This window comes from Populus trichocarpa, chromosome 17 (assembly GCF_000002775.5).
Source record: "Populus trichocarpa isolate Nisqually-1 chromosome 17, P.trichocarpa_v4.1, whole genome shotgun sequence".
Classification (NCBI taxonomy): domain Eukaryota; kingdom Viridiplantae; phylum Streptophyta; class Magnoliopsida; order Malpighiales; family Salicaceae; genus Populus; species Populus trichocarpa.
The window spans coordinates 8,625,764-8,641,156 of record NC_037301.2 but is presented as its reverse complement, the minus strand read 5'-3'; the positions used below and the strand labels follow the sequence as shown (position 1 = coordinate 8,641,156).

Below are 15,393 nucleotides of genomic sequence, written 5' to 3'. Positions count from 1 at the left end.
TTTTGATGTCCTAAAAGGTGAGCAAAATGGATTGTGATGCATGCATATTATTTTTTAAAGTTCGTTTATTATATACATGAATTTAATTATGGAAGTTGGTTTAATATATGTATGAATTTAATTATGGTATTTTTTATTTTATTGATAGTATGTAATTGAGATTTTATGGTAGCATGTTTTATTTGTTGGTATATCATAAACATGCGCATTGGTAAAGGGACCTTTAAATATTTGAGATACATATTGTTTGGGATTGGAGGAGTATATTATATCATCTTTATTTTCTTATTGCACAATTTGTTTGTCATGATGAGGGAGGGAGGGAGGGAGGGAGAGATTGTGTTAGCCTTAAGGTCTTTAGCATCTATGGATTAATGATTTTGATGACAATAAAAAATTAATGAATTTAATATGTATGTCAAAAGCTTGAATGTTGTATGAATTTTTCTATATCAAATGGAATCAATATGGATTCATTGGATGCAAACTTGACTTGAAGATATTTAAGTATAATTTCATGTCATCAAGTCCTTATAGGATTTAATTTAGCAACACAAAAATAATTTTTCAATGCTGATTTTACTATCCAAAAAAATAATTTCATTTTTGAAATTAATACATAGTAAAAAATACCTTATGAAAATTTTTATTATTATAATATTATGGTATTATTGCTCAAAATCCTTTAATATGGATAACATAAATTTGGTCAAATGATTTCTCATACTTTGATCACTCTAAAAGTCTTGCTCTTTTTTAACCAAGTGATAAACTTGTAATTTGAAAGTTGTACTGAACTTATTTAGAGTTAATTTATCTTAAACTCAATAATTAACTTATTTTACACTCATGACTCTGGTAATAACTTTTTTTCTTTCAAAAATAGGTTATAGCCATTTCTAATAGAATTGAAAAACACTTTGAAAGTTCAAAACATCTGACTCCATTTTTATTAGTGTGTGTAACGGTTATGTGTTGATTTTTCACATATAATTACCACTTTTTCACTTCACGTGAACAACCTTATAGCACTTAATGCTTGCTAACTCTCTAATCTAAAAGCATTTATTATTTTCATAATCTTCTCAAATTTTTAAACTATATTTGAATCAATCTTCTCTTTCACATTCTTGAGTTGTATTATATTCCATAAAAACTTGAGTTTAATCTATTGTGATATTGTTTTTATTATAAGGTGTGAAAAACCCTTGTGATAGAAAATCTATTATAATAGTGTTAGTAGCATTTGAACCACTTAGAAAAATATAAGGTTAAGATCTTGATCTTTGAAAAAAATTGTGAGTGAAAGGTTTTTTAATCTTGATATTTTAGAAAGATTAGTGTATTAGTAAGGTTTCATCCATTAAAAAAATTGTAAGTTGATAGTGAATACTTGAATAATGGTTTAAGGAGTGAAATTAACGGTTGCTCGAGCCGCTATAAATTTGATGGGCGTGTCTTGATCTTTATTTTATTTAATTTTTTGTTTTCATACATGATATTTATTGCCAAATTTTTAAGAATTATAAGGATTAATTTTTGAAATATTCGATGTTCAATTAAAACTTAATTCACACCATTCTTACATGTTATTTTAGACTTTTACATAAAACATATAAAAGAAGCATGGAATTCACAAATAATAAGCAAATAAGATAAAAATAAGATATTATTGAATGAAGTCAAACACACTTTTGATCGAAAGAAGGTTTAAAATCTAGATTGAGAATTATTTGTTTTTGTATTGTAAAATTTAAAATTATTTTATTGTTTTTGTTTTAAATTAATTTTTTTAATTTTTTTACATTATTTTGATATATTAATGTTAAAAAAATTTAAAAAATATATTTTAATATATTTTTAAATAAAAAAATTAAAAAAATATATCTACTACTAAATTTTCGAACATCAAATTTTATTTTTAAAGGGTTTATTGGTAATAATAGATGATGTGTTTTTGTATAGCGTTTGAAGAAGGCTTGAGCGTGCTTATGAATGTGGTTATGATTGTTTTTTAAAGTGTTTTTCACTCGAAAATATATTTAAATATTTTTTTATTTTTTAAAATTTATTTTTGTTATTAGTAATGCTATAAAAATATTAAAAATTTTAAAAAATGTTTTTTAAACGTAAAATAAATATGACCTTAAAAGAAAGGATACAAAAACGTGTGCATTACCGATGCATTGGACTGCATCATCATCTTTACGTAAAATAAATATGTCGGGGAATTTTCGTCGTCTTTCCCACCAATACGAGATCCCACGTGGCACCTAGTTGTCCCAAAATTATTAGAAAAGGTATTTTAGAGTTAGGTTCTATTTATATTTATTTTTTTAATGAAATTAAATTAAGTTGAACTCATTCAATCATTTTTTGATTTTTGAAATTAAAATAGAACTGGATCAAGTGATTTTTCTAGTTTTTAAATCAGTATCTCGATTTAGTTTTTTAAGTTAATTTCTTTTAAACAGCACCTCTAATGACAACCATCACTTTCCTTCAACGGTCCTTTATAAGGAGGCCAGCACTCTTCTCCCATCTCAGTGTAGATCCAGTTCTTGAGCCAAATTCAGTTTGAGCACACACCTCGACAAAATTATTAATGGCGTCTAAATCTATTGAACAGATAGTGATGCTCCCGTTTATGGCTCATGGCCATCTCATACCTTTTCTTGCTCTTGCAAGACAAATCCATCAAGCAACTGGTTTCAAAATATCCATTGCAAGCACCCCTCTTAACATCCAGTACCTTTCTTCCACCTTCAACTCCTCGTCCGATGAACCAGAAAATGACCATATCCACCTCCTTGAGCTACCTTTTTGCAGTACGGATTATGGCTTGCCTCCAAACACTGAAAACTCCGAGAACTTGTCTCTGGATTCGATTGGCAAACTTCGCTCTGCATCACTAAGTCTTAGGACACCGTTTCACAGCCTTGTATCTGATATTGCAGCTAAACAAGGTCACCCCCCACTTTGTATAATATCAGATGTTTTCCTTGGATGGGCAACTGAAGTTGCCAGCAGTCTGGGGACTGTGAATGTCACTTTCTCTACAGGTGGTGCTTATGGAACCTTGGCTTACTCTTCTCTTTGGCTCAATCTTCCTCATCGAGGTAGAAGTGATTCTGATGAGTTTCATTTGCCGGGATTTCCTGATAGCTGTCGCTTTCACGTCAATCAGTTGCATCATTTCTTAAGAAATGCTGATGGCACTGATTCTTGGTCTCAGTTTTTTCAGTCACAGATCTCACTTTCAATGCAATCTTTTGGGTGGTTGTGCAATACAGCTGAGGAATTTGAGCCTGCAGGATTGGAATGGTTGAGGAACTTTGTCAAACTTCCTGTCTGGGCTATAGGGCCTCTTCTGCCACCAATTGTGCTCAAGAATGATTATTCTTCTTTATCTGTAGCTGCATCAGGTATAAGCACAAGACGTGCTGGTAAAAGACCAGAGATTTCTATTGAGAAATGCATGGAATGGCTTGAATCGCACAGTCCAGCTTCGGTGCTCTATATTTCTTTTGGTTCTCAAAACAGCATAAGTCCCTCCCAGATGATGGAGTTAGCTATTGGCTTGGAAGAGAGTGCGAAACCTTTCATCTGGGTCATCAGGCCTCCTGTTGGTTTTGAACCAAAAAGTGAATTTAGAGCAGAATACTTGCCAGAAGGATTTGAAGAAAGAATGGAGAAAAGAAAACAAGGTTTGTTGGTGAGGAACTGGGCGCCCCAATTGGAGATTTTGTCACACAAGTCCACAGGAGCATTCCTAAGCCACTGTGGGTGGAATTCAGTGTTGGAAAGCTTGAGCCAAGCTGTGCCAATTATAGGATGGCCTTTGGCCGCTGAACAGGCCTATAATTCCAAAATGCTGGTAGAGGAGATGGGTGTGAGTGTGGAGCTGACAAGAGGAGTGCAGAGCAGCATAGATTGGAAGGTGGTGAAGAATGTGATAGAGTTGGTGATGGACAAGAAAGGGAAGGGAGGTGATATGAGGAGCAAGGCAATGGTGATTAAAGAACAGTTAAGGGCATCAGTGAGAGATGAAGGAGAAGACAAAGGATCTTCTGTTAAAGCTCTGGATGATCTTATCAAGACCCTTCAATCAAAATGGCAGATGATTAGTAGTATCAGTTAATCATATGATTGATCCTCTGTAATGAGGATTAATTAAGATGATAAACCTTCTTGTTTGTTGTTATTGCTTGCTTCAGTTTTACTATGTTTTTAATTCCCTCTGTTACCAAGTATTGGAGCATATTGATAATAATCATATGTTTTTTATTCCCTCTGTTGCCAAGTATTGGAGCAAATATAATTTCAAGCTGGCAGATATAAAAAAAAATAAACAAAAAATGTTGGATTATTTACAGGATTATATTTGCATATAAAACAAATCATCAAAAAATATTAAATTATTTCAAGATTATATTTTTTGCTTATTCAACAAAAAAAGTTGAATTATTTATAAAAGTGTTATCATATTTTATTTAATAATAAAAAGCCTTGCAATATTAATATTATAACTTTTCCATTCAACTAAACAAAAACCAGACACCATGGATAACTTCTTCTTCTTCCTCCTTTTTCTTTTCAATCTCCAGCAAGTTTACATGAAATAATTGAAACCATTATTTTTATTTTTTTTACTTTTCCATCTCCAGCAAGCCTAAAAGGGAGAAAGCATAGATCACAAAATCACTAGTTTTAGCCTATAGATCCAAGACAACGGTATAAACCATATTTATTAAAATTAGACTAGCCCGGCGGATCGGCTTGGGACCTGCTCGACCCGATAGTTGGACTGGTCCAGGTAAGGCAAAAGACCGGGATAAGCAAAAACCCGACAAAACCCAGTTGACCTGTCGGGTTGACTCGTGACTCGGACGACTCGGCAAAACCTGGTTGAAACCTAGTTTTTTGTTTTTCAAATGTGTTTTTTCTCCTAGTCAAAAATCCTTTTTATATATATATTTTTTAATTGGTTATTAACTTTTTTTAAAGTTCACTATTTAAATATTAGAAGAATGTTTTATTTTTTTAGTGTGGCATTTGAGACCCTTTAACATATATATTTTATATTCATAAGAAAAAAGTTATGTTTTTTTAATGTGGAATAAAAAACTTTTTTTAGTTTAAATATTTCAACTTAAAAAGATAACATAGTAACATAGTATCTTTTCAATGTGGGATACAAAATCTTTTGAAATAATTTTTTAAACTTCATTATTTATAACATGTATAACATATATTCACATGGATTGTTTCTTAATTTTTTCATATGAAATATTAAAATGTCAAATATATTTTTTTATTTATTTTTCTAGGTTGATTCGGGTCAATCCCTGATCAGGTCTGATAACTATAGCATACTAACATTCTCTCAAAAATAAATAAAAAGATAACATACTAACATATTTTTAAGTTTAAATATTTCAATTTAAAAAGATAACATACTAATTAACATATGTTTTTTTTTTTTTTATCAAAAATAGCATTCTCTCAAATAATTTTCTATTTTACACCTTGTTAGAAATTTGTAATTTTATTTCTTCTTTTCAACTACTTCTGATCTTAAGAAAAAAATGAAAATTAGTTAAAAAAGAATATTTGGCAAAATATTTTGGGATTGTAAAGAGAATATCGTCTGTAAGATGGGGGGAAATACACACTTGTCAGTTCATTGAATATCATTTATGATGCCAGCCACCATCCTTCCTAAAAAACCTAAACATTATTTCATACATATCAAGCCTTGTGTTCCTTCTCCATTTGCAAACTAATTTCCACACGGACACGCTATTGCAGGCAGCTTCATTTGCTGACACTGCCCCCAAGTCCTTTCATCTTAGCATTTTTACATGAACAGGCATTGGACACCTTTTATGTCCTTTTAACGGCCCAGCAAAGGACACCTTTTATGTCCTTTTAACAGCCCAGCATTGTACACCTTTTATGTCCTGGTAGACAGGGCAAAATAAAATGTCCCCAGCTGGCTTGCATACCACAAACAAATTATGAATGACGGCATGTCTGTTGACAACCTTGGTAGCAACGTATCAGAGTCTTGTGCTGTGTGTGCATTTCCCCCCTCTCAAATTCCATATTATAATTGGATTTTTGTTTTAAATAATGGACCTGTTTATGGGTGGACATCTTTTTCAGTGTTAATTGAACCGATTACACTGTTTATAGGTGGCTGCTATCATCCACTAGCATGAAGATCCTTCAACCATCTAACTTGATGTTATCCTTGCTCTGATCAAACTGTCAGAATTCATTAATCAGACTCTTAAAAATGGTGCCAGCGTCTGAATTCACTAGCTAGACTCTTGAAAATAGCCCGGCCTCAGCCTCGATGGGTGCAAAATGGTTGGATTTTAAATGCAAAGGCTAGCAATTATCAAACTTCTTCTTTGAACTTCACTGCTTTATTAATCACGCCAGACTTATAAAAAACAACGAAAAGATTATATCAATCCTAACAGAATTTGATAAATTCAAAACAACAAGTGTTTTATTAAAACTAAAACTCATATCAGCTTTCATACCAGTAGACTCCATATCAGCAGCTTCTGAGGCATCAATTCAACACTCCTTTTTGGCTCTGAAGTTGTAGACTTCAAGTTTCTGTCTAAAGAATTCATACTTAGCTTGGGAAAGCGGCTTGGTCAAAATATCAGCATTTTGATTTTCTGTTTTACAATAGATCAACTGTATTTCACATTCTCTTTAAACTTCTCTTAGGAAATAGAGTTTCAGTTTAAAATGTTTCGTTTTGCCATGAAACACAAGATTTTTTGCAATTGAAATTGCAGCTTGATTGTCTACAAGTATCTATGTGCTTTCCTTTTGCTCCATCTGCAGATCAGCTATCAATTTTCTAATCTAAATAGTCTGATTCACGGCAGCAGTAGTAGCAACATACTCTGCCTCTGTGTGAATTGAGCTATGACTTCTTGCTTCTTTGAACTCCACGAAAAAATAGCAGAACCAAAGCTAAAACAATAACCTGAAGTGCTCCTCATGTCATCAACACAGCTGGCCCAATCAATGTCAAAATAACCATGAAGTATGGAGTTTTTAACTTGACAAAACTTCAATCCATAGTCAATTGTTCCCTTAATGTATCTGACAATTCTTTTTGCTGCTTGAAAATGAATTTCACTTGCACAATGCATATACCTTGAAAGTATACTTGTAGCATTCATAATGTCGGGTCTTGTTGCAGTAAGATACATCAAGCATCCTATTAAGGTTCTATAGAGTGTTTCATCAATCTTTGCAGCTCCATCTTCTTTGCAAAATTTCTCCTTTTGATTCATTGGTGTTATTGTTGATCTGCACTCTTCCATGTTGAACTTCTTTAAAATCTCTTTGGCATATTTTTGCTAGCATATGAAGATTTCATTCTGCTTTTGTTGAACTTCCATGCCGAGAAAGAATGTCATCTTTCCCAAGTCAGTCATCTCAAAAACATTCTTCATTTCTCTTTTGAACACATCAATCTGCTCCATGTTACTTCCTGTCACAAGTAAGTCATTCACATAAAGAGAAACCGCAAGCAATTCATCATTGATTTTCCTGAGATAGAGTGTAAATTCACTTAGACTTTTTGTAAAGTCTAAGTCTAACAAATGTGCATCAATCCTGTTGTACCAAGCCCTTGGTGCTTGCTTTAAACCATAGAGAGCCTTTTTCAGTAGATATACTTTCTCCTCTTCTCCTTGAATGACAAAACCTTTAGGCTGCTCCATAAATATTTCCTCCTCTAAATATCCATTTAAGAAAGCAGCTTTGACATCCATTTGATGTATAGTCCAGCCATTTTAAGCAGCAAGAGCAAGCAACATTCTTATAGTATCAAGCCTAGCAACCGGAGCAAAGGTTTCAGAGAAATCCACCCCAAACATCTGAGCATATCCTTTGACAACAAGCCTTGGTTTGTGTTTGTTTATAGAACCGTCAGCATTGAACTTGGTTCTATAAACCCATTTGACTCCTATGGCTTTTTTATGTGCAGGTCTGTTCACTAGCATCCAAGTCTGATTTTTCTCAATCATTATAAGCTCCTCCTTCATTGCAGTCATCCAATATTGATCTGCGACAGCTTCTTCATATCCTGCAGGTTCAATTATTGCCACATTACAGTTCTGATAGATATCAGAGAGCAATCTGATTTTTGTAACAGATTGATCATCAACATCAGCATTCTCCTCTTGAAATTCAAGCTTATTTTTCTCCCAGTTCCAGCTTTCTGACTCAAAGAATTGGATGTTCCTGCTAACAATTACTTTGTTGTCTTGTGGAAGATAAATCCTGTAAGCTTTGGAGACTAAACTGTAGCCTACAAAGATTACAGGTTCTGCTTTTTTATCAAGTTTGTCTCTCTTGACCTGCGCAATGTAAAAGAAGCAAAGACAACCAAAAGTTTTTAAATTTTGCAACTTTGGTTTATAGCCAAACCATGCCTCAAATGGAGTTTTTTTGTTGAAGAGCTTTTTTTGGCAATCTGTTCAAAAGAAACACTGCTGTGTTTGCAGCCTCAGCCCATAAATTCTTTGGCAATCCTTTGTCATGCAATAAACATCTTGTCATCTCCATGAGTATTCTGTTTTTCCTCTCAACAGCCCCATTTTGCTAAGGGGTATAAGGTGCTGTCAACTGGTGTTCAATGCCTTCCATTTCACAGAACTTGTTGAATTTTTCTGAGGTATATTCTGTTCTATTATCTGATCTGATCACCTGTATTTTGTGTGTGCTTTGTTTTTCCACCCAAGCTTTGAACTTCCAGAAGATGTCAGCAACTTTAGATTTATACTTCATGAAATAAATCCAGCACATTCTTGTATGATCATCAATGAAAGTAATGTAATACTTACTGTCATTCAATGATGATGTTTTCAGAGGTCCTCCCACATCAATGTGCACTAGCTGTAGTTTCTGTGTAGCTCTCCAGCTTTTATTTTGTGGAAAAGGAAGTCTTGTCTGCTTCCCATACTGGCAGGTTGCACACAAAGAAAGTTCTTCTTATAAATCAGGTAAGCCTTTTACAAGATTGTTCTTCTTCATAAAGAGTAGAGCTGTATGATGAAAATGCCCCAATCTTTTATGCCAAAGCATTGTACTGCTATTTTCTTCATGTACTGCAACTTGTTCTTCTTCCGTAAAATTCAAAGCAAAGCTTTTACTTTGCATCTGAATTTTAAAGATTTCCTTGTTTTGTGCATCAGTAATCAAACAAAACTTGTCTTCAAACAGCACCTTATATCCTTTTTCCAGCAACTGACCAACACTCAAAAGATTTTGATTAATTTCAGGAACATATAAGACATCAGAAATTAATTTTAAACTTGTGTTGCCTTTGATTGCCACTGTTCCTTTACCCTTTACTGCGAGATATGCCCCATTTCCAATTCTCACTTTAGAAATGGCTGTTCTGTCAAGCCTTTTAAAAAGCTCTTTATCATAGGTCATTTGGCTGGTACAACCACTGTCTCTGTCAAGTTATTGGCAACAAAGCATGATGCCATAAATAGTTGTTCTTCTTCAAGTTGTTCAACAACAGTTTTGACTTCTCCTTGCTGCTGTTGTTGTTAGGGGTGTTCAAAATAACCGATAAAACCGAAGAAAAATTAACCGAAAAAACCGAACCGAAATGAAAAATCGATTAAACCGATTGTCAAAACCATAAATTTTAACAGGTCCGGTTCGGTTTCAGTTTTGAACCAAAAACCAGAACAAACCGAACCGGACCCATTAAAAACCAAAAGTTACACAAATCTCTGAGGTATAAATAGTTAAATTGTAACCTAACCCTAACAGTTAATATAACCTTCCTGTCTTTCACAAAAAGCCGCCGCCCCCCCTCTCAATTAATTTCTAATCTTTCTTTCCCAGTTTCCCAATCTTCCTCTCAATTAATTTCTAATCTTCCTTTCTCGTTTCCCAATCTTCCTTTCCAGTGGGTTTGTTGAATGAGCTTTCAATGCAAAGGTCACATTTTTCAACTTCACATACAAAAATTGATGTCCAGTGATCTTCAACGAAAACATAGTAAAGAAAATAGGAGTTAACAATTGTTTCTCTCCCTTGCTTCTGTATATTTATAAGCTTCTGTAACTTGAAAATTTATAGTAGCTTGTACTTGCTATGTATACTCCATAGGAGAAGAACAAAGCTACCACAAAGACAATATCTTTGCGCATCTTTGTTACTTCTTGTATCTTTTTCTTGTTTTTATCTTTCCTCCCTTTTCATTCTTAGTTGTCTTTCTTGTGGTAAGTATTGGTGGTAATGGTTGAGATCGATGGGACTAATGGCAATGGAAATCATGCAGGAGTTGTTTTGGATATTAAAGATAATTATCCTTCATCTAGCTCCATCAAGAAAGTTTATGTCTTGAATTTCTGTGCATTTCATGCAAAAGGTGCTGTAAAATCCATCTTCTTTCTGTGCCTGTGTTTTCTCCTTGCCATATGAAAAATTTGGATGATGGGATTAAGTTTCCCGGTTTTTTGCCAAAAAAACCGGATTTAACCGAACCGGACCGGTACGGTTTGAACCGGTTTTTGGTCCGGTTCGGTTAATATTTCACAAAATTAATGTAATTTGGTTCGGTTGGTTTTTTTAGTCTAAACCAAACCGAACCGAACCATGAACACCCCTAGTTGTTGTTGTTGAAATTTGCATACCCTTCCAATGTGTCCTAGCTGACCACACTTGTGACATTTTATATCTGGCCTCCACCAGCATCTGCTTTGTGGATGATTGGATTTTTTGCAATAAGGACATGATGGAAATGTTGTGTTCCTGCTGCTGTAATTTCTATTTCTTTGTTGTATGTTGTTCTGTGATTTAGCAAAAAAGGCACCTTCCACATAACCTGCTTGTCTCATGAGTCTTCTTTGTTCTTGAGCCTACAGTGCATTCAGTAGCTCTACCAAAGTGATGCTTGATACATCCTTTGAATTTTCTATTGATGATATTGTAGCTTCAAATTTTTCAGGAACACTGACAAGAAGTTTTTGAACAATTCTAGAATCAGAGAAAGCAGTACCAAGAAGCCTTACTTTGTTTACAATGTCAAGAAGTCTGTCAGAGTAATCCTTGATGGTTTCTGATTCATTCATTCTTTGCATCTCAAATTCTCTGATTAGATTTAGAACTTGCATGCCCTTCACTCGTTCATTCCCTTCATATTCCTTTTTCAGAAAGTTCCAAATCTCATTTGCTGTTTTCAGAGTCATAATTCTGATGAAGATTGAAGACGAGACAGCTACAAATAAGCTAGCTTTTGCCTTTGATTTCTTTTGTTTACTCTCCTTGTGATTTTTCATTTGAGCTATAGTTGGATTGTCAAGCATGTTGTTACTCATTTTTAGACCCCACGTGCTGGAGACGGTGTATACCTCTTTTGAACCAAGTGTAGGAGTTTAACTCATGTTTACTGGAGGATTGACAAAAGTAGAGAAAGAAATTTTTTTTTTCGAACCCTGTTTGAGCTGTTTTCTGCTCTCTTTATCCTTCCCCTTTGCTGCCAAAATCATCAGGTTTTCTTAGATTAATCAGGAGTCTTCATAATGCTAAATTCGTTCCGTCTTTATCTGGTCTTTAAGGTTGGATAAATCCCTCATAAGTTGCACTTAAAAAAAAATTGGTTCTGCTGCTGTTGCAATTTTATTTATTTTTTTGTTCCAACTTAGGCTCTGATTCTGACTTGGTTTCGTACGATATCTAACCATCCTAGCTATATTCTGTCACTCATGACATATGGAAAAATTGACCTACACCTTTATTGGGTCCTAGGGATCACTGTTCTTAGGGCAGACTCTCAGTCAGATTTGGATGCTCGGCATTGTCAGATCAAGAAAATCTTTTTGACCAACCAGATTCCTGCCGGATTCTGTTATCTAAAACGATTTTATCTCACTTCGAATCCCTCATCAAAGTGTATTCCGGGACATGTAGATGAATTTGGGCTTTTGAATTGCTTGATTTTGATATGAGAAGCTCAAGATATTCCTGTTTGAAATCTAGCGTGAAAACATAAAATCCTGCCGCGAGAAGGTTTCCAGCCGAGTTTGGTTGCAATTCTGTTATTCAAAACGAATTTATCTCGCTTTGAATCCTTCATCAAAGTTGTAGTCCGGGACACATAGATGAATTTGAGCTTTTGAATTGCTTGATTTCGATATCAGAAGCTCAGATATTCCCGTTTGAATATCTAGTGTGAAAGCAGGGATTCCTGCCGCAAGAAGGATTTTTGCAAGTTCGCGGGACTGATTTGAAGGATTTTTTCTGGACCAAGGACTGAATTGAAAAGTGCTAAAATGAGGGATTTAATTGAAGAAGAATATTGGAAGCTGGAGAGGGGGCTGGATCATCATAAATGATAGGATTTCTACCACACCGAATAAGGAAAATCACGTTTTTGTGCAGCTATAATTCATAAGAAACAGCAGCTTTTGACAGCTGCAAAATGCCATAACGAGAAGAACCTCACCATCATCTAATGGCTGGGATTTTATCCCTAACATAGATGGCTGGGATGATGTGTTAATGTTGGAAAGAAATCACTAGAATCAGCACATAATCAATGACAATATTGTAGTTTCCTCATTTTAATTATTTGGCTGCAAATCAGCTAGGATTTGCATCCTAGATTAACTGACCTAAAAAGGGGGGAGAGGACAGAAGGAAAAAAGAGAGGAGACGGAGGCAAAACAAGGGGAAAGAAAGGAGGCTTTTCTTTGATACTAAAAGCCTGCACTGGAACATGAAAGAGAGAAAAAAGGAGAGAGCAGAAAAACGAAGAAAAAAAAACAGAGGGGAGAACGGAGAAAGAAAAGAGGGAGCAGAAGCACAAAAGAAAACAGAGAGTAAGATCTGCAGGTATAGTTTCCAGCTTCTTTTCTTTGTTATATTCAGACTTGGCACCGTTGGTCTGTGCTATCCCAAAACCCGTCTCTTCTTTTGCTCTAGATATTTGGTTTCTGTTTGAACAAAAGGTGCCATGCTTGCCCGCTGTTCTTTCCCTGATTTTGAGTCGGATTATTGTTGACGTTAAAGCTGCGTGCTCCTTTTCTTGTTCTATTGCTGTGAGGGACTGAGAGTTTTAAAGGTCTTCATTGTCCCTTTCCTCCGTCTGCTTGAGTGTCACCTGGCATTAGAACGTTGCATAGGAATAGTTGGCTTATAGGCGCAGTTTGATTTTTTACACGGAGGAGAAAAAAAATAAAAAAACGTGAGGGAGAGCATTTGTTAGTTAAGGGACTTTTGTTTTTTGGCAGATTCGGGGTTCACGCTGTCCTCTGTTTTGTTTTGCAGAAATAAGATAGCAAGCATTTTTCTTTAGCCTTAGTATTTACTACACCTTCCTGCTTTTTTTCTTGTGAAAAAAAAACATGGCAGTGCTTGAAAAAAAAGGGGAGAGGCGTGAGTCAGGGGTTTTGCTATAGGATTGGGTTCAAAGGTTTGTTTTTTTCATGTGATACGGGTTTACTCTTTTCTGTTGAAAATAATGGGTCATGCTATGTTTAGGTTCAGAGTGATTTGATGGATCGAATTCTATTTGATGAGTTTTGGCTTTAGAGGGTTCTTTTTCTTTTCCTTTTTTTTTCTCCTGCTTTATTTTAGCTGAAATGTTTAAGTCTTATGATTTTTTTTAAATATATGTGATGACTTGTTGTCTTTATTTGTGATTACCGTGATGCTTATGTTTCGATCAAATAAAAAAAAATATTTTTTTATGTGTTGTATACGGCCAATACTCTAACATGTTTTGAACGCTCTTCAAAAAAAAATATTGGAAGTTTTGAAAATGTGGTTTCGCATGGATTTCTTAAACAAAACAAAAATTATTTTCTTGCATTTCTGGATTTTTACAACATGTTTGTAAAACTCCAAAGGGTATTGGCCCATATTCCAAAAAATACAAAAATCTTATTTTGGGGGGAATTCATCTATTATTCACTGTTAATGTTTGGATAAAGAAATCCCAAATGGATGAATATCCAAAATATTATTGAGAATAACTTGTTATTATTCACTGCTAATATTTGGATAAAGAAACCCTCAGTGATAAATATCCAAAATAATTTTCTAGGAATAATAAGTCATCACTCATCCTTGAAAGAAGCCTTGATTATAATCGAGAACATTTCAATTTTTACTCCACGGTTTACGAGCCGTGAGAGTATAAAACACTAAGGCAAAAAATAGCTTTTTTTAAAGCACCCTAGATTTCTAAATTTTTGTCCCTCCTCCTTGCGATTTACGAGTCGCAAACTCTTGAAATACTAAGGGAAAAATGATCTTTCGAAGCACATGGAATCTTCTTGGATTTCTATCTTAATAAATTTAGTTTGAATCAAACCTAGAAAAACTGATGGGATTAGAAAATACTAATACCATAGCAATTATAAAGCAAACCAAACACCAAGCAGCTTACCTTAGGTAGGGCGTACTAGGGGTGTTAATACCTTCTCTTTACGCAACCAGTCCCTTGTCTTAGAATCTCTGAAAGACCAGTTAGGGTTCCTAATGACCAAAATACTAGGTGGCGACTCCCTTATTCACAAAAACAAATAACCCGAAATCAATCGAGGGTCGCCGTGACGCCGCGCTCCGCCGCGAGGGTGCGACAAAGCAAAAGAGGAATCTCATATGTGTTTTCAACAACTTCCCACTGATCATTTGCATCAAGGTAAGCTTCCATCGAACAGCCCACACTTGATAGTTTGTTCCATCAAACACTGGTGATGCCATCAAATTCACAGAGGCTTCTGAACTCATTTTGCATTGTTTGGTTTTTTAGAGGGATGATAAGTGTTTAAGGTAAGTGTTTAAGCTCTCTCATCCTCACAGATCTCTCAAGAAAAGAATCGGCTCTGATACCAATTTGTTGGATTTTAATAGACTGAAATGCAAAGGCTAGCAATTATCATTCTTCGTTGAACTTCACTACTTTATTGATCATGCCAGACTTATAAAAAACAACGAAAGGAAAGCTTTAAATGCAAGTAACAAGCAGCACAATCTGCTGCTGTTACGTAACAGAATAAAAGATAATGACTAAACAAAAAGGATTATATCAATCCTAACAGAATTTGACAAATTCAAAACAACAAGTGTTTTATTAAAACTAAAACTCATATCAGCTTCCATATCAACAAACTCCACATCATCAGCTTCTACATCAGCAGCTTCTAAGGCATCAATGGGTGCAAAATCCCCTCCAAACCTTCACGGTTCCGGCCTCAGCACCAAGATGAATACTGTGTGTGTGTGTGTGTGTTTTGCCTTGCTCTTCCCTCTTCAAGATGCATTTGAATTTCCAATTTCCATCAACTCCGATAAAGAAAACCATTTGCATCAAAGCAAGTTCAG

General features: G+C 34.7%; 1 protein-coding gene across 6 annotated transcripts in view; it reads left to right on the top strand.

The window, feature by feature from the left end:
• Positions 1-2,481: 2,481 nt before the first annotated feature.
• LOC18109032 (UDP-glycosyltransferase 92A1) overlaps positions 2,482-15,393 on the top strand; it is a 33,637-nt gene continuing 20,725 nt past the window's right edge. Inside the window, exon 1 of one of the 6 annotated variants that reach the window (XM_052448284.1) lies at positions 2,482-2,589. Coding sequence is in view for 5 of the 6 variants with exons in the window: in XM_024588687.2 (XP_024444455.1) it covers positions 2,606-4,141 (1,536 nt within the window). In the remaining variant the exon portion in view is untranslated. Of the gene's footprint in view, positions 4,188-15,393 lie in introns of all 6 variants that reach the window. The other 5 variants (XM_052448291.1, XM_024588974.2, XM_052448289.1 and 2 more) reach the window with 5 other exon arrangements.